The 26,424-nt window shown below is 44.4% G+C and overlaps 3 protein-coding genes across 3 annotated transcripts; 2 read left to right on the top strand and 1 right to left on the bottom strand.

Moving 5' to 3' along the window:
* Positions 1 to 12: 12 nt before the first annotated feature.
* LOC127612065 (uncharacterized) lies at positions 13 to 5,278 on the bottom strand. Its single transcript, XM_052083035.1, has 10 exons — positions 5,160 to 5,278; positions 4,913 to 5,034; positions 4,201 to 4,332; positions 3,989 to 4,111; positions 3,131 to 3,284; positions 2,261 to 2,364; positions 1,903 to 2,053; positions 1,631 to 1,672; positions 1,493 to 1,563; positions 13 to 423 (listed from the first exon to the last, which is right to left on the bottom strand). Exons 2-10 carry the CDS (start codon positions 5,012 to 5,014, stop codon positions 199 to 201), a joined length of 1,104 nt encoding a protein of 367 aa, XP_051938995.1. The 5' UTR covers positions 5,015 to 5,034; positions 5,160 to 5,278; the 3' UTR covers positions 13 to 198.
* A 2,043-nt stretch (positions 5,279 to 7,321) lies between these two features.
* pomt1 (protein-O-mannosyltransferase 1) lies at positions 7,322 to 14,678 on the top strand. Its single transcript, XM_052082947.1, has 20 exons — positions 7,322 to 7,510; positions 9,315 to 9,438; positions 9,568 to 9,674; positions 9,765 to 9,815; positions 9,898 to 10,044; positions 10,115 to 10,223; positions 10,298 to 10,357; positions 10,439 to 10,532; positions 10,609 to 10,764; positions 10,932 to 11,062; positions 11,238 to 11,333; positions 11,400 to 11,492; positions 11,576 to 11,672; positions 12,275 to 12,367; positions 12,551 to 12,668; positions 13,262 to 13,359; positions 13,440 to 13,553; positions 13,703 to 13,829; positions 13,909 to 14,086; positions 14,401 to 14,678. The coding sequence occupies exons 2-20, from the start codon at positions 9,323 to 9,325 to the stop codon at positions 14,573 to 14,575; spliced, it is 2,160 nt and encodes a 719-aa protein (XP_051938907.1). The 5' UTR covers positions 7,322 to 7,510; positions 9,315 to 9,322; the 3' UTR covers positions 14,576 to 14,678.
* Positions 14,679 to 16,314: 1,636 nt separating this feature from the next.
* snapc4 (small nuclear RNA activating complex, polypeptide 4) lies at positions 16,315 to 26,392 on the top strand. Its single transcript, XM_052083186.1, has 22 exons — positions 16,315 to 16,627; positions 18,545 to 18,655; positions 18,764 to 18,804; positions 19,622 to 19,718; positions 19,790 to 19,842; positions 19,932 to 20,048; positions 20,185 to 20,325; positions 20,405 to 20,489; positions 20,561 to 20,642; positions 20,771 to 20,878; positions 21,221 to 21,293; positions 21,381 to 21,545; positions 21,618 to 21,768; positions 21,841 to 21,947; positions 22,039 to 22,133; positions 22,276 to 22,370; positions 22,480 to 22,580; positions 22,683 to 23,804; positions 23,886 to 24,221; positions 24,404 to 24,881; positions 24,957 to 25,162; positions 25,683 to 26,392. Exons 2-22 carry the CDS (start codon positions 18,547 to 18,549, stop codon positions 25,788 to 25,790), a joined length of 3,870 nt encoding a protein of 1,289 aa, XP_051939146.1. The 5' UTR covers positions 16,315 to 16,627; positions 18,545 to 18,546; the 3' UTR covers positions 25,791 to 26,392.
* The last annotated feature ends 32 nt before the right edge of the window (positions 26,393 to 26,424 follow it).

Below are 26,424 nucleotides of genomic sequence, written 5' to 3'. Positions count from 1 at the left end.
AAAATGCTCAATTTTGATGCACCATCCACCAGGCCAAGCAGAACCTCTGAAGATTTCTTTGACTGTTGCCCATGCTGCAACATCTCCTCACAGATTTGTTTTCTAGTTGTGTCCCGTCCTGGTGCTTTCTTTTTATACTTTATCTGTTCTACATATGCGAGAAAAACACAATCTTATACATGTCAAGTGAAAACACCATCATGACAATGTTTTATCACCATGTTTTTTGTCAGAGAGTAACAGAGGAAGAAACAAGGGGCGGTGACGGGAGCCCTTTTGACATCGTAGCTCTGGACCAATTGCTGAGTCTGTGTCCCGCCGCCGTGTGCCGCCGACAAGCCTCATAGTGACGTGGTGGTCTTCTATAGGAGGCAGATGCTGAACATGGTGGACTTCTTCAATGTTCGGACCCTCTCGCCCCATCTGAAACATCAAAGTCAAACACAACTTGTGGAAGTCATCATTGAAAATCCTTTGGGCTTGTGCTTTGATATAGAGCCAGAGCATATTTAGATGTTGCTGTGTTGAACATTGCTACTGTTGGAGAGCTGTCATTTTCATTTTATTTTCGGTACACCTATTAATAAATAAAATATAGAAACGGACGTATCTTTGGCGCAAGTCTAGTAGGACCGTGTTTGGTGCCATGTTGCCCACATAACTAGTTACATTGTCCCTGACTCATCCAACAATTTGGAAACAGAATGTAGTCTGAGCTTGGTGTAAAGACTAGTGCATCATCATCTTCATGGTGGGGCAATAGTCTAGTTCAGTGTGTTTGTGATTTTTATTACTATTTTTTTTTGGTCGTCCCATGCCTCACTGGGCGTTCTGCAAATTTGGTTACAAATAGTAGACTACATTTTAGACTTGCTAAAAGCAGGTGTAACTCGAAGTGCAGGTGGCGTAATCGTTTATTTGATCAAGCAGAAATATTGTTGCTATGCGGATATGTTTGGTGATCAGATTTCATTCATAATTATGAGACCAGCGTGGGACAATTCCTCTGGCTGATTGTAGAAATCAATTCATTGAATGGATTCTAATAATTATCTTCTTAAACATATTTTAGTACCCCCCCCCCCGCCCTCTCCATTACTATTGCAATGGGAGTGACTAGGGTGGTGGTGGTGAGATTTCATACACAGACCCACAATCAGAGGTGCAAGGCGTTCTCCAATTGCCTGTGCCGCAAGGGGAGATTTTGCAGTTTACCTGCATATGTCATGTGCAGACCCGAGCAAGTCTATTTCTGCGCTGTATGCACTTAAGGCTCTGATTTTGATGTAAATGAAGCACGGCTCTAAGATTGGCTGGGAAAAGACAACTTACATCCCAGAACAGCACACAACGGCGCCCAACTTTACCTGTGCAAAGTCAAGTAATATGCCAAAAGAAACAAAACTCCACCAATGCACATAATTGGACTGTGATTCATGCTAGACTTGTGCTCGGTGCAAAATTTGGGCCCTTGGTGTCAACATGGACTTACAGCAAGTGGGTGGTGATAGTAGGATTCAGGAGTGACTGGGGGTTCAGCTCTCAGAGGAGGAAGAAGCAAGCCTTTGGGGGTGAACATCACAGCATTATACAGTATACACTTGAGCTTTGACTGAATTGCAGATAATACCTGAGCTTGTATTTAATTCCTGCTCTTCATGTGACTGATTCTCTGCGGGAACATGACAACAAGACTGTGTAATTCATTGTTTGGACATTTCCTGTAACCCTTTGTCTTGTTTTGGGAATACTTACATGCACACGCAACACCGCCCACAAACCACCCATCTCCCTGTGCGCACGCACGCACACACACACACACACACACACACACAAATACACACGCGCACACACACACACGCGCACACGCACACACACACACACACACACACACACACACACCTCTCCTGTTGTTCATCCTGGTCACTGAGGTTTGAGAGTTGACCATAATCACAGATCCTCGGGTGACTGCTGCGGCATCTTGAGGACTTAGGACAAGAGTCAAGTCAGTCGTCATGTTTTGCTGTGACCTATCAGCATGTGACACATCGACCTGCAAAATAATAATAATAATAATAATAATAACAATACAGTTTATTTATAAGCGCCTTTCAAAACACTCAAGGACACTTGAAAGAGCCCATTTCATCAATTGAATGGAAACCGTCAAAGGTCAACCTTTTTTACAAATTTAAATTTGGTGTATGACCACGAGGAACAAATAAGAATATACTAATACTTCAAACTTATCTTGGATCACCTGAAGTTGTGGTTCTTCGAGGGTTATGTGGTCCGTACAGGTCTGCAGATCAAGTACCAGATCCAACTGGACCCTCTGGTCACTTCCTTGCATTTCATTCTCATCTGCATATAAGATCAGTTTGAAGGTTCAACCAGATAATACAATACAATACAATACAATACATGCTGATTTATATAGCGCTTTCACAACAGCGGCAGCTGTAACAAAGCGCTTTACAAAACAGTTAACATAAAGTAAAATAATAAACACAACACATAACATAAAACACGGACAGTCGTGCAGTCCTAACCAATTTTCCGTCACACGCTTTGTTGTTTGAAGCGGTTTGAGATGAAAGAGGAGAGAATCAAAGTGTCCTTTAACCAGTGGATCAGAGACGTCATGCTCAAAATGTGCACACGTCAGCTACAAGCTAAGTTTCAAAGTCAACAAGAAGCTGTAGCATCCATTGACGAAAAAAGAGATTGGTTCACTTCTCCTGTCCCATGGAAATCCATTTCAATTCCAAGCGGCAACTCACGGTTCCAAATACGCATCGGCGCTCTTCGCCAACGCTCCTCTCTCCTCATCCTCAACTTCAGCGGCCATCCATCCAGCCGCACCAACGCCAACTGTCCAACAGCGCTGACATAGCCACTGAACAAATCGGGGTTGTGAAAAATGCTGCCCATTACTGGCGCAAAAAACACAAGCGCCCCAGGTCTATCCAGCACCGACAGTCAATGGCGACGACATTCCTCCCAATCAAAATCTGTGCTGGTACAGGCGTGCTGCCGAGAAGGCGCAACCACCAAGCACAGATACTGCTCCTTTGACGAATGTCGTGGGATAAGGATGTTTAAAGCAGATTTTCACTTTGTGTTTTACCTTCAGGAGGATACTCCAGAAGGGAGTTGGTTTCTTGAGGGTCTCCGTGTAGCTTTGGATCGTGGTGTTCTTGTGTGGCATAAAGTCGGGAAACGCTTGCACGATGGATGTTTGGAAGTGGAGGTAAGTTGGGACTGGCAAACCGCAAGGTCACCTTGGTCAGAGACATGCACAGTCAAAATGCATGCATCTATCCAATTTCGATAACATTTATCCCATGCAGGGTTTCAGGGCAGTGGAACCTATCCCGGTCGACTATGGGCAAACGGCAGACTATATCCTGGCATTTGGCAAACCCAGGCAATTACCTAAAGCCTTGAGATTTACAGCGGGCCCCAAACTGTCAAGTTCCTGTTTCTCAGACTGCCAATCCATCGTTTTGTTTCTATTTCCCAGTTTCTTTGGTGAGGATTGGTGGGAAGAGCTTCCTGCACCGCATGTTGACAAATACAATCATTTAGGTTTATAGCAGCAGGGGAAGGAAGACCTCGTATTAATTGCTTACCTACATCATCATGATCATTTGTTCAAGAGTCTTCCTTATTCGTCTTAAATCTGGCTGTATTTACTATTTGTTTTTCTATCGACGAGTTATTGCAAGGATTTCATTTCCCCAGCGTTTCTTTCCATGCCCAATACTACATTACAAATAAAGGTAATAACTTAAAGGACCATTATAAGTGATAACATCAAGGAGTCAACTCAAAACACACTCAAAACAAATCTCTACCCAAGAAGTATCTCTCATTTTTTAAAAAGTTGGTGACCCCTGACTTATATTATGCAGATGTACAACATGAAGTGAGGAATTGCATATTAAGTGAAGGCAGAGGCTATGGTCACTTCTTGCCTGTTTACCTGATTATTTTGTTGTTGCAAGAGCAGAGCGTCTGACCGGTGATCCACTTCCTGCATGTGGTGCGATGTGACCCGCCTCCTCCTGTCTGACACCTGTGACACAGTTCTTAGCGTAACCAAGTCCTGTAGACACAGGAGATCAAACTTTGAGTTTAGTCCTCGTAAAGTTAAAGGACTTTTGTGGGGGGGATGGTGAATGGACTCATTCGTACTCGTGAGTACAGAACTAGAGGTCCCCGGCGAGTGCTGTAAGTCTTCGGGATGGTTGACTCGTCACTTCTGAGTAGACTTCCGCTGTTGGTCAGATGCAGGAGGGCATCATGGGATTTCCAGATGTAGTAATCCTATTGGGGTGACATATTTTAATGACATTTTTACATCCTCATTAAAAGCCATTATATCAAAATCATTACAATGCCAGATGTCTCGTCATAAGGGGACAAGCAACTGCTGTTGCCTAGATAATTTTTTATTGAATGGATTTACCATATAGATGAACAAGACAGTGAGACAGTGGGCCTCCACCTCTTATTTTGTGTTATTGCTCCCCAAATGAAAAAGAAAATAATAATAATAATAATAATAATACATTTTATCTCTCTCTCTCTCTCTCTCTCTCTCTCTCTCCCATTTGGAAAGGGGAAAAAAAGAATAATACACACATTCACCTTTTTTTAAACTTATTTTCTCAAGTGTTTTCATATTCCCACGATTAACCACGATGCCTTAAAAGACTCTGCTGTATGTTTCAGTTTACTTTTCTTTTTCAAGCGTTCAAGAAAGCCAGAAGATTGTTGGTGGGTTACACGGTGGTCATGTACGACCATTTCAAGTTCCGTTCCAAACTGAATAAGGGCAGAGCAAGCAAGAATAAACTAATATCTCTCATGCTAATATTTCATATGAAATTTGATATGTGAGCACCTGCGGCGTGAAGCAGACATCCAGGCGACCATGTTCACTTGCGTTCCCTTTGATGACACGACCGCAACCCCGACTCAGCGATGACAGAGAGAAATCCTTCATGGTGATACTTCCTAGTTCATCTAAAAGAGCATTTTTTTCAATGAGTTCACACATTCCAAGATCAATGATGTTCTAATTCCGTACCTGGACCCGAGGATATACTTAATGGTGGAAAACTTCGTTCAGAAAAGGACAATGGACGTACCTGCTGCCTCCTCAGTTTGGTTTAGTGCATGAAGTGCTTGTTGCTAGGATGTATGATTCAGTACTTTGTGTTAGCTTTACCCCAGCTCGAGCTGCTTGGATTAACACACGCACACCCACCCACACACACACACACATACACACACACGCACACGCACACACACACAAACATTCAGACTTTTAGAGTTATTCACACTTTCTCTGTGGCTTGCAATCTTCTGAGTAAACTGTCTACAAGGATGAGGAGTAAGTATAATGAAGCTTCATGGAAGAAGATGAACCTAAAATAATCAAGACAAATGTATTAGAATTGTTTTGCCTACAGTTGACGAAGTGAACATGGGGTGGAGTTGGCACCCTTACTAACCTTGCCCGTAATCCCACCTTCTGGGAAGACTGACCAAAAGACATCCTTGTGGCTGTGCCCCTGCCTCATGTGGCCCTGATCGCTGTTGACTGGTACTTGTAAAAGGGAGCACATAACTCCTACTCTGGCATCCCTTCACTGGCTCCCCAAACATTTTAGAGTTATTTTCAAGATCCTCTTATTTGTTTTCAAATCTCTAAATGATCTCGCGCCACCTTACCTGTCTGAGCTCTCCGCCCCTACACACCTGCCTCAGGTCTGCGGACCAGACATTATTAGAAGTGCCAAGAACTAAACTGAGGCTCAGAGGCGATCGAGCATTTTCTGGCGCTGGTCCCTCTCTCTGGAATTACCTCCCACTGAACATTCGGCAAGCGTCCTCGCTGCCCATCTTCAAAACCCTCCTCAAAACTCACTTGTATTCTTAGGCATTCGACTCAGCGTGACTTAGATTTGTTCTTGGTTTTACTGTTTGGTGCTTTCTACCGTCTTTATTACCGATTTGTTTCACTGTTTATTGTACATGTCAAATTGCTCCATGTACAGCACTTTGTATGCAGCGATGGCTGTTTGAAAGTGCTCTATAAATACTGTTGACTTGAGTTGAGTTCATGTAAAGAGCTACAGCATCGATCTGGTTCCAGTGCGGACGGCTCAATGAGATGCTCTGCACCCAGCTTCTGGTCTTATTCTCATTTGTTAATAATAATAATAATAATACATATAATTTTTAAGCACCTTTCAAAACACTCAAGGACACTCTACAATTATTGCACTCTTTGCTTTTACTATTGTGGGATGTTTTGTTAATGTGGTTTTGTGTCCTTTTTGGTTGCACTGCCATGTATGAAAACTGCTCTAAAAGTAAAGTTTGACTGATTGATTTGTTGATTGATTGATGCAGCGCCTAACTGTATTTACTGACACTGGTTGAACTGAAATGTCTTGCAACATAAAGGAACATTGTCCTTCAACTGTTCGACTATTTTCTCACGAAGTTGTTCAAAAAGAGGTGAACCTCACCCCATCTTTGATAGTGAATGACTAAGCAATTCAGGGAAGCTCCTTTTATACATACCCATGGCACCCATTTGCTCCCCGTTAGCGTGTTGTTCGTCTATGTGTGTGCGCGCGTGTGTGTGTGGGGGGGGGGGCGGGGGGGGAGTCTGTACCCATTCAAGAATAATGATAGGACATGCAAAATCAAGCAAGTTGATGAAGTCATAATTTGCATGCTGTTCGTAGTAATTATCGATTAGTCTTGGATTGTGTGAGGAAGTCGCAATCCGAAACTGCTGTTTCCATACCTGTCAACTCATACGGTTTAGCCATAGTTCATACGAATTTTGTGGTGAATCTTACGTATATGGCCGTATCGCACAAATCACACGGATTCTGAAAATTTCCGTTTGTTTTTTTTTTCCCCTGACAGGCAGTTGCGTTTGCTTTTGCCCAGAACGGTGCTCGTCTACTCGAATGCTTTCATTTCCGGAATACAACTCTGAACACAGTAATGCCACTAAGTAGAATGATGATTAGACATTAACCAGACATTGGATTATGGAGATCTACAATAAATATCATTAACCAGACATTGTATTATGGAGATCTACAATAAATATCGTTGAAAATTTCGTGGGGGGTTTCTGTGCTGTTATTTTGACAATATATGCTTTGGTATGTTATAAGGATTTTTTGCTCTTTATACGGATTTTTTTGGGTAGTTTATACTGGTTGGCGCTCCGAAAAGTTGACAGGTATGTGTTTCCCTAGCAACGCCCAGGCTTGCGACCGGAGCAGCGAGTGAGTGAGCCAGGCAGTATCAATCGTCAAGGAAACGTCGCTCCCCAGCTAACATTGATTTCGGGGAGGAGGAGACACGAACGGACCGGACCGAACTGCACCGGCCGGCGGTTGGTTGCTGCTACGAGGCCAGAATGAGCCGCTCAACACGGTCGACTTGACACTACCGCTGTGAGCACACTGTGAGCATTTCTATTAGCATTAGCTGTAGCATTAGCTTTAGCTTGGACAGCCAGCGTCAGCCTCTAGCAATAATAGCATGCTTGCAATAATGGTACCTGTTGGCTGGATTCGGTTTATCGTCATGATGGATGACTTATTAATGATCAATACATCCCTCACACAGATGCCAAAAGAACATGTTTCCATCCCAAATGAAACTAGAGATGTTTGTATCAAATAATCCTGTAAGAAGAAGTACATTATTATTGTTCTTATTTTTACTGAAGTATAAGTAAAGTACCGGCTGAAAACTACAGACGTATTAAAGCAAAAATGAATTCTTACCGATGTGACATACGTACCCTCACTCTGTTCTGAAGTGAACGTACAGATATACAGTACCCGTGAAAACAATTAATTTAATTAAATTACATACATAAACGCAAGGGCTGGGCAAAATGGCCCCGAAAAAGATTACGATATATTTTTCGTATCTTACCATCTTCATTATTATCGCTTTTTTTCCTGCAGAGTTTTTAAACTGCTACTCTTAAAGCATCTGTACAGAGAACTAAACTGCAGAGTACCATAACATTTTAATTACAAATGAAGAACTGAAAGAAAGAGCTGAAAAAATAACATGACATTACAACAAATGTTAAAAGAAAAAAATGAAAAAGTAATCAGTAAGAATGAATTAACGTATGCTGCATTCGGCAAAGGTGGGAATTGGGCGATATAGCCCAAAAATGCATATAACTTAAATGCCTTCACAGTAATGATACCCATGGTGATATAAACTTTAGTGTAAAAATGAAACTTGAAGTATTAAGTTATTTTAAATGTCACACATAAATATTTCCTGCGAAAACAGAAAACAGAATCAGATTTATTTTTCTCTCTGTTTTCATTCAAATTTTGCATTTTTTTAATTGACATACGTCAACTTTTTCTCCTGCAATGTCATACAATAAAATAAATAACATAAATATAGTTCCTTAGCAAGGCAAAATTGATTTAATAACAAAGATAATGTTATTTTGAGGTGTATCATTGTAAAGATCTCCTAACGCTGCACTCTATTGTTCAAAATAGAGCAAACAAACACAAATTTACCCTCTTGACACTTATTAATTTACCTAATTTGTTGTTCATAGCTGGTTGTTCTTTGCTGAAACGTAGGTCGAGCCACATTTCTGTGAAAAGTGAACGACACATCAAAGCACTTTTTCTGGTATTTGGCGACACATCATCTCAGTGATTGTGATCGGCATCTTATTTTCCCTCATGCTCAGTGTTGGATGCTTAATGTACCCCTCATCCGCCTTTACTGTTAATGCTGATTATAACTGCATCTTATTTACCGCCACAGAGACAAGGATGTTTAGCCACTCTAGCTAGCAAGCGCAGCCTCACTGTGGCGCATTAGTGTGTTCATATTCTCCCCAGTTCGCAAGCAGCAGCTCAGAGCTGAATGGTGTGCCAACATTGATACGTGAAATTAGTGAACAACTGATATTAAGTCAGTCACGAGCACTGCAAATATCAGACGTTTGAGATCATGTGATATTGAAGCACAATTTCGATTTTTAAAATGATAAATCGCTGAACCTTAATCTATACTTATTGTGTATATGTATTATTGCATTATCCTATCTGAAGTTTACGCTTGCAAATCAAAGCAAAAAAAAGCTGCCAAACAAAGAATCGTATCTTGAAAATATTATAAATCGGCTCACTCGCATTTCAAGGCACGGCTGCATGTCAATGAGTGCAGTGTAAGTTTTTTTTTCTCTTTAATTTCTCACCAACCAACTGGTGTAGTGTTGAGGATGGTACTGTGGCTCCCCCTGGTGGTGACTGTCCGCGTGGACCTGCTTCTGGTCTTGGTGTCTCTCCTCGCCTTCTGGACCCGGGTGCACCGCATTGCGCACCCCAACGCCGTTGTGTAAGCAGCACTCTAATAAGCACACTTCGCAATATCAGATCTAATATACATTCAATCTCTTATAATGGGACATCTGTCTGTGTGTGTGTGTGTGTGTGTGCGGGTGTGTGTGTGTGTGTGTGTGTGCAGCTTTGATGAAGTTTACTACGGCCAATTTGTGTCTCTTTACATGAAGAGGATTTTCTTTATTGATGACAGCGGACCGCCACTTGGTCACATGATCCTGGCCTTGGGGGGTGGGTTATGATGACGACCAAAATACTTTTCTGTGTGTGTGTCTGTGTGTGTGTGTCATTGATGTGAATGTGTGTGTGCGCATTTTGCAGCCTACTTGGGAGGATTTGATGGAAACTTCACATGGAACCGAATAGGAGCAGGTCAGACAACACACTCCTTGTGTGTGTGTGTGTGTGTGTGTTGCATCATTGATTGCATGTGTGTGTTTGTTTTGGGGGACAGAGTACCCATGCGGTGTAAGCGTGTGGAGTCTGCGTGTCCTCCCGGCAGTGTGCGGAGCGTTGTGCATTCCTCTGGCATATTGCGTGACTCTGGAGTTGGGCTTTGGTCACATGTCAGCGTTTGGAGCAGCGCTGCTGCTTTTGCTAGGTAACCACATATGTCACACTCACACACAGGCACGCATAGTAAATTGATGTGTCACTGTTGTTATTTGCAGACAACGCTCTAATTGTCCAATCGCGGCTGATGCTGCTGGAGTCAATCCTGATTTTTTTCATCCTCTTGTCCTTCCTGTCGTACCTGCGCTTCTACCGTGCCAGCAGCAGGTGAGTCCGGACCCTTGCTGCCTCTAAACCTTGCCGGGAGGACATGCTGTGACCTCTGACCTCTAACCTCATAGCTGGCCTGTCAGATACAGTTGGCTCCTCCTCTCCGGAACGTCCTGCGCTGCCGCCATCGGGTTAGAAATACACATCCACGTACAGAGAGACACACTCACACACACGCGCTGTGACCTGTGCGCATGTGTTTGCATATTCAGGGTGAAGTACATGGGCGCCTTCTCCTACCTACTGCTAGTAGGCGTGGCCTGTGTGCACTGCTGGAAGATGATTAGTGACACTCGTGTGAGCGGCGTGAGTGCACACATGCAAATTCACACTGAGCATCCCCAGAAGCACTAAAACACACCTTAGTATGTTTCTGTGTTAGGTGAGTGTGTTTTTTGAGTGTGTGTGTCGTGGTGTGTGTCTGCTGGTGCTTCCTGCCGTGCTGTACGTTCTCTGCTTCTATCTGCACCTTACTCTTCTGCACCGCACTGGACCACATGACCAGCTGATGAGCCCCGCCTTCCAAGCCAGCCTTGAGGTACACAGGCACATAAACAGACTCACACTCATTCATACATGCACGCACTCATACACATGTGTGTGCCCACACACACCCGAACTGAAAAACATATGTTGCGAATTGATTGATTGATTGATTGATTGATTGATTGATTGATTGATTGATTGATTGATTGCATCACTCAGGGAGGTCTGTCACGGATCACGCAAGGTCAGCCCCTGGAGGTTGCGTATGGTAGTCAGGTGACTTTGAGAAGCTCTGCCTCCCAGCCTATCCCGTGCTGGCTGCATTCTCACAAAGCCAACTATCCAATCAGGTGTCCTCCAGCCAGCTCACAGGGAATAGCAGCCCCTCAGGTGGCATCTCGCTAAATCTGAATGTCCGTCCCTGCGTGCGTGCGTGGATGTGTGTATGTGTGTCTGTGCGTGTGTGTTTGTATCTGTGTGTGTGTGTGTGTGTGTGTGTGTGTGCGCGCTTGCATAAATGTGCAGGTATGAGAACGGTCGCGGCAGCTCTCATCAGCAGCAGGTGACCTGTTACGCATTCAAGGACGTCAACAACTGGTGGATCGTCAAGAACGCTGACAAGTAGGTGAACCTGGTGGACGGTGGTCAAGGTAAACATGTCAATCATGTGTGCGTCACCTGCATCAGGGCCGACCTCGCCGTTGGCCATCCTCCTCGTACAGTGCGTCACGGCGACATGGTCCAGCTGCTTCACGGAATGACATTGCGATTTCTCAACAGGTAATTGTTATTGTTATCCTGCAACGCGTTTGGGCACGCCCGCAAGCATGGGACTTAACTGTGTGTTTTGTTGTGTGCGGCAGCCATGACGTCGCAGCCCCTGTCAGCCCCCATGCCCAAGAAGTGTCGGGCTACATCGACTTCAATGTGTCCATGCCCGCCCAAAACCTTTGGAGAGTGGTAAGTCATCTCACAGGAACTAATTGGGTTTGCAATAAAATCCCTCATTAAGGTAACTTAAACAATAGTTGAATAAACTTATTATTTATACTTGCTATTCTTGACTTCTTTATATATTTTCAGTCATTGCGGCCCTCCAAGGGAAACTGTAACTAAAATCTGGCCTGCGACAAAAATGAGTTTGACACCCCAGCCCTAGGGCAGTTTTACATCAATTTTAATCGACAGCAGAGGGCAGTGCAAGGCCAAAATGGCAGCCCCACTAACCTTACTTATTTTGCATTAATCAGAATACAGTGTTTACAGAACATTTATGATTCCCAAATAACTGCTATAAGTTCAATGTAACATACTAATAACCAGCATTAGTTGAATTGATTTGCTTTTACACTTCTGTCAACACAAATGCAAGATGACCTTGCTGCTTAGAGAGAAGTGTCAGTAAAACAAGCCAAAATCCAGATGTCAGCGGGCAAGGCAGTGCAAAAGGCAATTTGCACAGCATGTGATTGAACTAAATATGATGTGCAAAAATCAATCTTAAATTTAGATGACGGTGATGTCGATATTGATCACAACATTGATATTACGATGTGTTTGAGGACATTGTGAACCGTGAGGATGATTCCGAGGTGTGGAAGACGATCTTGTCAGAGGTTCGCTTGGTTCATGTCAACACGTCAGCAGTCCTCAAGGTAAATAACAGGAAACCGCCTCACACACAACGCTGCCATTTCCTCCTGATTCCCACAAACCCCCATGTGTGCGTGTGCGTGTGCGCGTGTGCGTGTGTGTGTGTGTGTGTGCGTGTGCGTGCGTGCGTGTGTGTGTGTGTGTGTGTGTGTGTGTGTGTGCGTGTGTGTGTGTGTGCGTGTTAGTTGAGTGGCTTGTCGCTTCCAGACTGGGCGTCAGGTCAGATGGAGGTTGTCGCAGAGAAGATTAAAGGTCACAGCAGTGGAGTGACATGGACAGTGGAGGAGCACAGATATGGGACCAGTATGCTTACTCAACTCTCACATTCTTTTAGACACGCAAACACTTCACCGGTCAGTATGTCAACTTCTTAGATAACAGTGGCAGAGGGCAGCCTGCGTCACTATACACCCTTTTGTGTTGAAATTTAATGTCCCTGACGCTGATGTGTATGCACAAAGCTGCATTTATTGAATATTCATTGGAAGTAAGTATTTATTGAATGTTGAATATTCATTCAAAATTCATTGAAGTTGAATATGCATTCAATTTTCATTGAATATGCATTGCAAATCTGAGGGAGATGGATACTTTGACTCCTAATTGCTGCAAATTTTTTTTTAAAAGTGTCTCTGAAATTTTTTAGAGAAGAAGCAAGAGATTGCATTGAAAAACACTGTGAATGTCACGTGATCCACAAGGTCAATTTCAAGGTTAAATTATCAATCAAAATGTAAAATTACTCGAATCAGATTGTCCGTGCCGATCAGATTTGGTGCTACGATTGACCTAATGTTTTAAATTTCTCATTGTGCCATCACTCTTTACAAGTACAGCAAGTTTCATTAAAATTGACCCAATGGATGATTTGGCATCGAATGACCCTGTGTCTGCAGGTGAGGAGCAGAAGGACAGGGAGGCGGAGCTTCATTCCCCCACGCACATTGACGTGAACAGGAAGATTTCTCTGTGGTCGAAGTTTCTGGAGGTTCAGGTGCGTCTTTGTCACCGCAGGTGATGTCGCAACATGACATCGTCGTCGAAGGGGATGTCATGCTGTGATATCACCACCAGTGGAGGATGCTGACGGTGAAACAGGAAGACAATGAGCACAAATATAGCTCCACCCCTTTGGACTGGCTCACCATGGAAACAAACATCGCCTACTGGCTCCACCCTTCCACCAACGTGAGATGCGCACAGTGTTGTTGGTATTGTGTATGCGTGCGCTTTTGTGGCGTGTGTGTGTTTGAGAGATTATTAATGTACTGTTAGTAAATGAATGAGTGAGTCCGAGTCGGTGAGTGACAGATCGTAACCTGCATGTGTTGTGGCAGGCTCAGATCCATCTGATTGGTAATCCAGCATCATGGGGTGTGTCTCACCTCTGCCTCCTGGTCTATCACGTCATGGCAGCCATCTACCTGCTGAGGAGGAGGCGGGGCATCAAAGATTTACCAGATGGTAGACATACACACACACACACACACATCAACCAACAAACAACCCGTGCACCTCGTTTAAATGTGTGTGGTGTGTATAGCTGCGTGGGAGCGCTTCGTATCGCTGGGCGTATTGTGCGGTGGCGGCTGGTTGTTGAACTTCGTTCCGTTCGTGTTGATGGAAAAACATCTGTTCCTGTACCACTACCTGCCTGCACTCATCTTTCTACACTTGCTCAGCGCCACCCTGCTGGAGCATGTGTACACACACTTGCTCAGGTACACGTGCACACACACACAAACACGTTGTGCACAAACACGAACATACAAAGACTCACACACACACACTCACTATACAGACACAGTTATGCATACAGACTCAAATATGCACGTCTTACTCACTCCACACAGACATACACATGCACACACGCAATGTAGCTTAGCATTAGCATCATTGTTGCATCCATGCTCGAAACAAACCACAATGCATCAAAGTTTCACCATGCAGAATAAGAAGAGTCAGGTGTGTGTGTGTGTGTGTGTGTGTGTGTGTGTGTGTGTGTGTGTGTGTGTGTGTGTGTGTGTGTTTGCAGCAAGGACGTACACCGCCGTGTGTTGCTGGTGTGTGTTTTTGTCATGTTGGCGTGTGTCTTCCTGTCCTACCACGCCTTCAGCCCTTTGACCTTTGGGAGCCCAGAGCTGTCGGCCAGTCAGTTGCGAGCGCTCAAGTGGAGGAGCTCCTGGGACATCTTGTATCGACGCCGCTAGACTCTTCCACTCAGTGATATCAGGCCTTGTGAATGGACAGTGCTTCCGAAGTCGTCACATATCGTCACTTTTAACAAACAATAAATTTCAAGTTTATTTTTTACTCACTTTGTCCTTTATTTATTCATCTATAGGGATGTTCACACGGCAAGATTTGGTCCGGGGCTGCCCCAGTAGAGCGTTTACACGTGCAAATTAGCTCCGGCGTAGCCCCGGAAAAGAGCTTATACCGGACCAAATTTGACCCACCTCAAATGTGGGAGCAAATGTGTGCCGTGTGAACGGCCCTTATATGTTTTCTAGATGGACTGGTCGCCAACCAATTGCAGGGTACATGCAGTACTGTCAAAGGTTTGGAAATGCCTTCAACTTGAATTGGTCTCAAACACATTTAAAAGATCAAGAAATTCAATATATTCAATCTTGATAGTGCCCAGCTGTGATCTGAAAGTCATTGCAGGTCATAAAGCATCCCACATCATAAAGTGTACTCAGAAAATACCAAGATGAGCAAAGCTGTTATGTGGGCATAAGGTACTCACTTTGAAGAATCAAAATTATAAATAAGGTTTTTTTTTTAATAATGGGGTCAATATTTCTTCATAATATTGATGACTTCAGTTTTAACCTACAATTCAGGAAATATTTAAATCAAGAAAAAAATGAATTGGTTGAATCCAAAGTTAAGACTGGAATTACGGACTGGTCACCAGGGCACATGAAGTGGGAGACAACTTCACAAGAATAATATGAGTAAACTTCCAGATCCTGCTTTAAACACAACCCAAAAAAATCGATTTCATATTTTTATAGTGTAAGAGTCACAAACCTTTTTGAAGCTGTGAGTTACTTCTTGGGAACTGATACTGTACATGCGAAGGACTACCAGTTTGACACACACTGATGAAATGAGAAATTTGTTCAAAAGTATTATTAGGCACTGACCTATTTGTCCGGCTGATAACACCTCTTTCAAAATTGTCAAAAATCAGCAAAATAAAAAAAGGCCAATTATTTTTGTTCAATTATTAGTATTTATTCTTGTGGACATTGAATACATATAACGATGTTCTAACATACTTCCTAAAATTGGTGAAAAATTTACAATTTTGCTTAACTTAGACTCTAAATTAAGCAAAAACTGTAAAATTACAAGTTTACAAAACTTGGAGAGTTTACAAGAGTTTTGTAATGTCTGGTGTGAATAGCACCACAGCAGCCACAGCATCCTTTTCCACCAAGTCAGTGTTTACCTATTCATTCCCATTTAAAAAAATTAAAACATATGTGGTATTATTTTGAGCAGATTCTGTTCGTTTACAATCGTGAATATGTGATTTTTAGCTGATCATACCACATTTTATGACCAATATATGCAGAAGTTTAAGACATTCCAAAGTATTCATTCACATCTTTTATTTCCACATAATGAACTGGTCCCCAATTAATATCTAGGAACACAGACAAACAAGCATTCCAACTCACATTCACACATTTGGTCCTACTTTAAACCACAACATAAATGAAGATAAGCGCTTCCAGAACATGCATGGATGGTCCGCCTTCATGACGTCATGTCATATTTTTCCTCCCACATTTCTTCCAGTGACAGGTTTTTCTTTATGAAAATAATATCTTCATTTTTATTATTTTTGTATTATCATAGAATCGTAAGATTTGCTCAAATGCATCCTAAATTAATAATAATAATAAATAAAGACCGAAGAACCACACCCGGAAGTAAACGGTTTACTACCGGAGGTGATGAATAAGGAAGTCATTCGAAGAGAAGAGAAACGAAGGAAATCACTGTTGTTTTTGTTCTGTATGACGTTTGTCGGATCTTCTTGTACATTTTTGGAAATTGTTTGACATCGTAAAAGTTCTCGGGGCGCGGTGATTTTGACGCGGTGCTGAGTCGCCATGTTGTGGGGTTGTTTGTGTTGTTTTGACGCAAAGCCTGCTGGGAAATACGCTAAACTCCTAAACCCGCACAACGTTGATTGAACGACGTCAAAATTAGTACAAACTGCACTATACTGGCACATGAAGGTACGTCATAGATAAAGGCAATACAATAATCGTGTACTCCCTTGCAGTGTAAATAGACAATACTTTGGGAAATGTAAGTGTTTTTGTATACTGTAATGAACTCTTGTATGTGTCTCGATAATATCGTAGTAACCTTTGATAAGGTGTTTCTGTATACTGTAATGAACTATTGTGTGTGTCTGTCCGCGTGTAGTCCATGCTGCTCATATTATATTTTTCACATATTCGTCCCGATTTCTGGAACGCTACCACTTTCCCACATCGCTTTAGTCTCGTGTGTGCGTGCATGTTAGAGAGAGAGAGGGCGTCTGAGCTCCCGCGTGTTTGTGGTGTGTGTTTGTACTTGTAACGGTACTATATCACACGGCACCTGGCAAACTAGGTAGACCAGTTTCTTTCAAATCTGGCAGAAGTGTTAGCATAGTCGTTTCGCGGCGCGTGGAGATTGGCATCCTTCTGCTTAACATCCAAGAATGACACGATGAGTGAGGTGTTTCCTTCAGCCATGTATCGGCGTGTTTTATTGAACAGGTAGAGAGGAGAGAGAGAATGAAAAAGGCGTGTCCCTTTTATAGGGCCGACCACGTCACTCACCATGAGCAAAAGTAGAGTCATATTGCCCTCGACTGGCTCAGTCGTAAACGGCAATCATATAATCTTAATTATATAATAATATAAAGGTATAATATTAAGTATAGAAAAGTATATTCTATAATAAATTTTGCAACACTATTAATGGGGGTGGCCCGGTAGTCCAGTGGTTAGCACGTCGACTTCACAGTGCAGATTGCGGATTCAATTCCAGCTCCGGACTCCCTGTGTGGAGTTTGCATGCTCTCCCCGGGCCTGCATGGGTTTTCTCCGGGTACTCCGGTTTCCTCCCACATTCCAAAGACATGCATGGCAGGCTGATTGGTCACTCTAAATTGTTCGTAGGTGTGGGTGTGGGCTTGCATGGTTGTTCGTCTCTGTGTGCTCTGCGATTGGCTGGCAACCATTTCGGGGTGTCCCATGCCTACTGCCCGAAGTTAGCTTGGCTAGGCTCCAGCACGCCCCGCGACCCTAGTGAGGATAAAGCGGTTCGGAAAATGATTGAATGAATGAATGAACACTATTAATGGCTTTGACTATGTCCATGTCCATTTTAATAGTAACTTTTCATGCAATTTCAACGAACTGTCAACCATTATTGTAAAGAAAAAAAAACGTGTTTGTGTTACAGTACTTTTGATTTTAGATCAGCCACAGAGCAGCTTTGACGTCTTCATTATAATTCTCGTATTGCACGATTTAATTGGGAACTTTGCCATTATAAAAATATTAAACATCATCATTCATGTGAGTTTATGTCACTCGTAGTTCATCACGGGTCAGGGTTCGGGCCGCACATGCCTGGTCTGCGCTTCTGCAGAATGCTTGGTGGGGATGATCTACGTTGATCTATTATTATCTATTCTTTATGTTGCGTATGACATAATCTCCATGGTCAACCAGAGATGATGTGTACGAGCGAAAAATGAATCTAAATTGATTAAAAATAAGATAAGATATCCTTTATTTGTCCCACAATGGGGAAATTTACAGCCTCCAGCAGCAATAACATTCACGCTTGATTTAAAATGAAAGGCCTTTGGGAATTTTGAGTACAAAATCAGTTTAATTACTGTACAGTATATTGATTCAAGCAATCAATAACTTATAAAAGCGATGTGTTGATGTGCGGCTATTGATGTCGCTAGATCACGAGTCAGACACACCGATACATCGATTAAATGGATGTAAGGTTACACGCTTATTGTGTAGTAACATGTCATGTACAGGATCTGTAGTATCTGTATTATTTTATGCTAATAAGATGTTTTTTTTGTTGTGTGTGTGTGTGTGTGTGTGCCTGTGTGTGCCTGTGTGTGTGCATAGTCATGTCATTGTGCGAGCAGAGAGAGAGGATCCAGCAGCAAGTGGAACTTTTAGAAAGACGTTTGTGTGTCAGCAACAGTGAACTACAACAAGTCAGCAGCGATGACACAGGTTATCTTTTCACTTTGGACGCTTTTGATTGGCTTTGTGTGTTTCTTCCCATTGGAGATAAGCTAATATATGACTTCATGTGATGTTAACGGCTTGTCACTCGATTAGATGACGAATCCAGTGTGGACACGGACCAGGTGGCGGAACAGGTAAGACACACAAGTGTACACGCACACATACATGCATACATGCACCCCAATTTTTGCGCATGGTGAAACTTATCATCAATATCATCTATGGTTTTCATGTTGGTTACACCGTTCCTGAAAACTCACCAAATTTTACACAAGAATAGACACGGCCATCCTAGGCTAGACTAGCCGATCCTGCTGTGTACAGACACATGTTGCTGCACAGTCATTGTTCAAAACTAAGTTTCCCATTATGTGTTAGCATTAGTTAAGCTAGCACACTCTAGCCTATGATATATGTTTGCTTTAATTAGAGAGATGTAATTGTCTTTGTTTTATATTTAGCTTTAGAGGAAACTTCAACTCGGAGGGGCAATAAAAAGCTTTTTTTGTCCACTGTCACCACCGTGCACGGCTCGTATCTCATGTCTGCGCTTGCAAGCTAAAGCAAAGCAAAAAAATAAAAATAAAAAATTTAAATGACCAAATAGCGGCTTGTATCTTGATGAACTCATAAGTTGGGTCATTTGCAACACTGAGCTGCAACATTGAACTGCATAAACGAATCAGTCAGAAAAATCCAACGGAGCAGAAACATGAGCTTGTTTTCAGAATGAGTGCAAAATACAGTTGCAAAGATTAGTCAACGTCTCAAGACTCTGATCAAAAGTGACAACAATTAATTGAACAATTGATATTGTTGTTTTTGTTTTTTTTAAGCTTTGGTTTTCTCTCAAATCGCCTCTGCAGTGAATATCTTCATATAAGTCCTAAAATACAAGCTACTCTGATTAAAAAGTAGATGGCGTGTGTGCATTTGTGTGCATCCATTCAGTCAACTGCAGGTTTGCTGGCTGAAAGGCAAAAGATCGAGAAGGAGATCCAGAATCTAGAGAACGTTCTGGGACCACACAGCTCCACCATTGCGTCAGGTACCCACTGCTTCCATGTCCTGTCAGGTGAGCTTGCGCAACTCACTGTCGTCACCCTGTGTGTTTTTTAGATGATGATGACAGCAGCAGCAGCAGCGGCAGCAGCAGCAGCAGTGAAAGTGAGGTTGGTGGACCGTGAAACGTTTTTTAAAATGTGACAACTCAATAACATGCTACCTCGGTAACACCTGTGTGTATGTGTGTTGACATCAGCTGGGTCTGTCCATCAACGTGGACTCGTGTCTTCAGATGAACTTTGTGTACCAGCAGATCCTTGAAGAGAAGCTCAAGCAGCTGGAAACTCTGTTGTCACACAACCAGCGACAACAGGTCACTAAGTCACAAACAGACACGTACACTCAGACACATCCACACTCGCATGTAATCACACACGTGATAGCTAGAGAGAGAGAAATGCACACAAAAACAGCCGTCAAGATACAAGTCCGGGTGTGTGCGTGTGTAGAGGGAGGTACTGTCTCAGCTGTATGGGCCATTCAGCGAAGCATCCAAAGAAGAGCCCGCCTCCTCGTCGTACCCCAAGCAGGGCCCCTTATTCCTGGGTCACTTCTTGAAGCCGTACTTCAAAGACAAAGTCACCGGCTTGGTGAGGTCTTCACCTCATCATCACTTGACCTTTCATGTGACCTTTCCACTGATTACAACGCCGCTCTGTCCACCCAAAGGGTCCTCCTGCCAATTCGGACACAAAAGAGAGAATGATGAAGATGAAGGGTTGCCTCAGCAGCAGCAAGATGAAAGTCAAACGATGTGAGGACACCGGTCCACCATCAACGCACACTTTTTGCATCTTCTGGATTGTGCTTTGTTTGTGTGTTCAGGGGAGAGTTGGCAGAAGACGTTGCTGATTGACTCCGTGTCCAGAGACAGTTTGAAGAGACTCATCCAGCCCAAACTGTCCAGGTTCACCTTCTCATTCTTCCTCTCTCTCTCTTTCTGTCTCCTCGTCCTCCTTCTTCTGCCCTTTCTCCTTCTTCTCCTTTTCATTCCAGTGTTTCAACCTCATCTTTTTCTTCTCGATTATTTGTCAGAGTGGACTACTTGAGTCAGAAGTTATCCTCATCGGGCAAATCAGAAGATGAAAAGCGCCAGCTCAAAGTCCACATCGAAAGTCTGGAGAAAGACATTGAATCCATCAAGTACGACTTTGCATATGTGTTTGAAGTGGGGCCTCGGATTTTGGGATGAATCTATTCAAGAAAGTCAAGTAAAACCGAATCAGACCCAAGCATTATTTCTCATAAGAAATTATGTATTGATCCCTTGCAGACACCCAAAAAATATGAACAAAGATAAATATTAGCGGCCGATTTGTGTTTTTTGTATGAAAACTGACCAGTTTTGGCAAAGGAAGTGGTCCAAAACCCAATCATGAAAACTGAGGTTCTTCTGCCCTCGTTTTAAGGAATGTCATTACTTATTAGCATTCTGTTTGAGTGTTCTTCTGCGGCGAGATTCACTGGTGTGCTGTGATTGGCCAGAGTGAAAAAGGACGAGGAGCTATTTGGGGATCAGTACGAGAACCATGACTGGCACAAGATCGCCAAGATCGATGTTCGTGAGCCCCCATCAAAGATTGTCTATGAGTGCTAAGCTCATCCTCAGGACTTATTAACATGTGGCAAACACCGTCTGGGACAGTTTGAAGGCCTTCGCGAGGCGGACGATCTTCGTCTCTTCTGGCAGAACTTCCTGCATCCCGCCATCAACAAGAACCGCTGGAGCCCCGACGAGGTTCAACGGCTCAAGGAGGTCAGCAGCAGACACAAGGAGACCAACTGGGACCTCATCGCTCGGGAGTTGGGGGTAGGGTGCCCCGAAAACAGCAGATGGATCATGGTGAGGTTGTGTGCTAACGCACTTTTTTTGTTTTATCAGACGGGCCGCACTGCCTTCATGTGCCTGCAGACATTCCAGAGGTTCATCTCATCCTCTCTAAAGCGTGGTACTTGGACCCCCGCCGAGGACCAGAAGCTCTCACAGTTGGTTGACAAGATGCGAATCGGGAACTTCATACCGTACACGCAGAGTAAGAACACGCGTGGCGCCATGCAGCATAGACCCGCCCCTGACCACACCTCTACTTGTTTCCCTTACTCAGTCAGTTACTTTATGGAGGGTCGAGACACGCCTCAGCTGATATACAGATGGACTTCGGTTCTGGACCCCCAGCTGAAGAAAGGATCCTGGTCCAAAGAGGAGGATCAGGTACGCTGAAGAGTGAGATCAACTCGTTCTCAAGTCTAAAACTAGTCCACTTGTCTTAATCACATGTCCCCTCACTTGCTCCTCTCCGTAGCTGCTGCTTAAAGCAGTTGCACGCCATGGCGAGAAGATGTGGTGGAAAATCCGCTTGGAGGTTCCAGGACGCACGGACGGTGCCTGCAGGGACCGGTGAGGAGGAGCAGGATCAGGATAGACGAGACTGATGCGACCGAATGGACTGACCAGACCAATTTCACTGACTATATTGAAGTGATTGACGGGACAAACGGGACTGATGGGACTGATGCTGCGTTTGTCGTATGTCTTACAGATATTTGGACTGTCTGAAGGAAGGACTCAAGAAAGGACCTTTTGATGACCATGAGCAACAACTCCTCGTCCAGCTACTAGACAAACATGGCGCTGGTCGGTGTCCATCACTCTCACCTTGATTAGCATATTAGCCAGTGCCGCTAACATATAGACATTCTGTGTGTGCTGATGAGCGTTTGCCACGTGGTTGCTCGGTCGGCAGGTCGCTGGGCAAAGATCGCGGCGGAAATTCCAAACCGTAATGACGCTCAATGTCTTCGACAGTGGAAAAAAATGATGCGACAAGCAAAAAAGCCTTCAAAGGTACATGACAGACGTTGGCATTCAGTGTTAGCATAACACACAATGGATCTGTCTTTTTATTATTGTATGTGGGCATGTGTGGGGTTTTTTTTTCTAAAACAGAATAAAACAAGACAAAAGATCACCCAAGACAGCACAACTATTAAGACGGTGAAAACCAAGATGAGCTCAGGCATCAGGAAGCGTCTGCAGAAAGTCATAGAAGAAGAAGAGGAGGAGGAGGAGGAGGATAGCAGCCAGGAAGACAAGGATGAGGACCAGATTACGTATATGGACACTGATGACGAGAAGCAAGAAGATGAAGAAGAGTCAGTGGAGGAGAATACTGATGAAGAGGATCGGGAGAAGGAGGAGGAGGAAGAGTATTATCTGGTCCCACCCATGCACGAATGGATCCCACAGGAAGAAAGTCAAGAGTTCAGTTTCCCGACAGACCGGCTGGTGACGCTGGATCCGGCACCTAAGTGCCACCTGTTAGGACCGGGGTCAGTCCGGTCCACAGTAGTGGCCAAATTTGGCCGGTCGGTTGTGGTGGGACCACCGCCACGGGAGCTGAGCTGGGAGGAGCGCCACGCGAATGGCGCCATGCTGATGGTGTCGCAGAAGGAGCTGCATTCACACCTGTGTCATCAGGCTAACAAGTACAACAACCTCCAACATCGCCCGAAGAAGGGCCACGTGACTGACACGGAGATGAATTACATGCTACAGGCAGCTGTGCTACCCTGGGTGGGTAATGTGCTCATGCCCAGCCTAACTGCACCCACGCTGGCTGATGCCCTCGGGCACAAGACAGCGTTGAGCTCCACCCCCGTCTTCAGGCTCCTCCTCCACGCCATGACGGTGGACTTTTCGGGCTGCAAGGACGTCATCCTCAGGCGGAGTCAAAAGAAGCCAACGTCACCCCTGCGGAGGCTTCGCTGTCCGCCCCGGCGGGACAGCCCTCTGCCACCCCCTCGATCGCCACCAAAGAAACCTGTCCGGATGCCTCGCCAGGAATCCACTCAGCAGCGCCAGCGCAAACCGCCGGGCTTCAAGAACCCAAAGACCGTGGCGGCCATGTTGCACTCCACCCGAGCCGGCACCTCAGACACGCAGCCGGTGAGGACATTGCAACAGGTTCACCTCCTCCCACAATCCGCCCCTCTAGTCTGCCTCATGACTATGCCCCCTTCGTTGACGGTGCCACCTCGTGCTCCACCTCCAGTCAAGCTCGCATCACAGGTAAACTTTTTTCTCTTCAATATCCATTGATTGACATTTTTTGATTAACGTGGTGATTAACATGCTCCCGTGTCCCTCCAGACATCACAACGCCTTCCAACCCTCCTCCCCCGCACACCTGGTCCCATCTGCCTGCTGACCGCGCCATCTCTTCCTGTGTGCTTTGTGTCCCCGCCCCTGCCTGTGGGCCCCACCCACCTGCCCCCTCTAGCTCCACCCCCTCCTCCTTCATCGGTGACACCCGCCTTGGGCCCATCCACCTCCACGGTCACTAATGACCATGCCTACACCATTCCCACCCCCAAGCCATCCCTCACGGGGAAGAAGCGCGCGCGGGATGATGATCCCGGTGGCGAAACGCTCGGCAGTAGAGGGAAGCGAGTCAGAAAGTTGAGTCACAAAGCCCTCCAATTGCAGGTCAGATTTTCACTTATTTCCAGCTCTTTTTTTCCCCCTCTTGCAGATCTCGCCGACATCTTGTAAACAACAAACACACACACACACACACACACACACACACACACACACACACTTAAATTTCAACACTACACAAGAGACACGGGCGGTATTGCATCTGTGATTGATGTGTTTGTCAGCAGGCGTCAGCCACTGAAAGGAAGAGACGAAGTTGGCGTAAATCCAAACCCAAAGAGGGTGGAGCCAAACTGGTGACTCCGCCTCCCAGCATACACATGCTGTCTTTGTTTGCTCATCCCAATGGGAGTGTCCAGCTTCCGCAATCTCCCAATTTTGTGTTAAATGCGGTCAGCAGACCCCTCCCCTCTGCCAGTGGTCCCTCCCCCATGCCTTTGGACAGGGCTGGTCTGAACATCAACCCCTCTCTTGTTTTCCCGGGGTCACCGGCAGTGGTCAGTGACTGGTTGAGCGGCTCGGGAGGCGTGGCCGTACCCCACCTTGGCATTTCTCTTCCCTACTTGCCACCGTGCAGCAGCAGCCTCAGCGCACTTGCTGCAATCTTTGCCAACAGAACTCGGCTTGCTGGCACCGCCGCTCAACTTCTCAAGTGCTATGCCCAGACGCAGGCCATGCCCCCTGACGCCACCTCTGAAGAAACAGGTGCGTGCGCACACACGCTTCCATGCGCCCGTGTGCACAGTGACACTGATTGTGATTTCCCTGATTTTGGTGTAGAAAGTTCGCTGCGTGCTTTGGTGAAGGATCATTTGGGCTCAAATCCGGCATACCTGCTCTTGAAGGCTCGATTCCTGTCCGTTTTTGCCCTCCCTGCCCTTCTGGCCACTGTACGGCCTGGTGCCACGGCGACATCTTCACCCACTTCACCGTGTGATGACAAGAAAGGGAAGACGAAAGGAAAGACACAACAGAGCAACATTCTTGTGAGTGGGAACACATTTTCAAATACGAGGGTGACACGCTTCTTGTGTATTTGTGTGTGTGTGTGTGTGTGTGTGTGTGTGTGTGTGTGTGTGTGTGTGTGTGTGTGAGATTGCAACCTGCATATCGTCGGCCACAGAGCATAATTTTTAAAATTTTTTTTGTATTATAACAAATACTTCAACTATTTGGGTGAACAAGTATGTGAAAAGAAAAAGGCCCAATAAAAAATACCAAAGTATGTTCTAATTTTTTCTTCTTGTGTCCCAAAAAGATTGAAAAATGACTTCGGCAAGGATACTATGTGGCGACGATATGTTTGTGTGTGTATGAGAATACATACTGTGAGTGCATGTCTGTGTGTGTGTGACTGTAACCTGTGTATGTGTGACTGCAACGGGGTCAAGTTACGGTGATTGTAACGTGTGTGTGTGTGTGTGTGTGTGTGTGTGTGTGTGTGTGTGTGTGTGTGTGTGTGTGTGTGTGCGCGTGTGCATGCATGTGCGTGTGTGTGTGAAACAGGGAAAGATTGCATGGGATGGCTCAGGAGCTCCAGCCAATCACTTCTCAGGAATCAGTGCCGTTGGCCCCACCCTGCCACACCCCAAAGACACTGTTGGCAATCAATAAGAAGCTTTGAATACGTTTTTGAATTTATTTGAGTGTTTGTTTACATGTGCGCTGGAACGCATAACAAAGGTTAGTTACGCACATTTGAGTCTTTTTGCAATTTGTTCATTGGAGTTGATTTGTTTATTCATAACTTTTTTTTAAACAAAGTTAGATATCAGCCTAAAGCAGTCTTTCCATCATCTGATTGGCTCTATCAGATCGGATATTTTGTTAATTTTTGTGATCGGCATCCGATCAATGACATAATTCATCTGATCCCCAAATTGAGACATTGCAGCAAGTGTTTTGTGTCGTGTCCCACATATAGGTTTATCTGTGCCGGGCTGCCACAAATAAATTGTGGCTGTCACTGATAAATGTATAATTGTAATAATGTTTAAACAAACAGTTTTAATGGCCTGTGATTTTAAAAACAGGTTTCCATCATTTTGCGTACATATAAGGCAATCACATATTTATTTGCGTTCAGTCATTACGGCCTTCTGAATGAAACCAAAACTAGTTTGACCCCCTGTCTTATATTTTGCTCCCTGTGCTAATCAATACTGAAGCTGCTCTTTTTGTTACAGTATTGCAAGTAAAATGCCTAAATGACTGAAGTGTCAAAAGTCTCGATGTTTGAGTACATCCT

The sequence above is a fragment of the Hippocampus zosterae genome, chromosome 12 (genome assembly GCF_025434085.1).
Source record: "Hippocampus zosterae strain Florida chromosome 12, ASM2543408v3, whole genome shotgun sequence".
NCBI lineage: Eukaryota > Metazoa > Chordata > Actinopteri > Syngnathiformes > Syngnathidae > Hippocampus > Hippocampus zosterae.
This window is presented reverse-complemented; position numbering and strand designations above follow the sequence as displayed.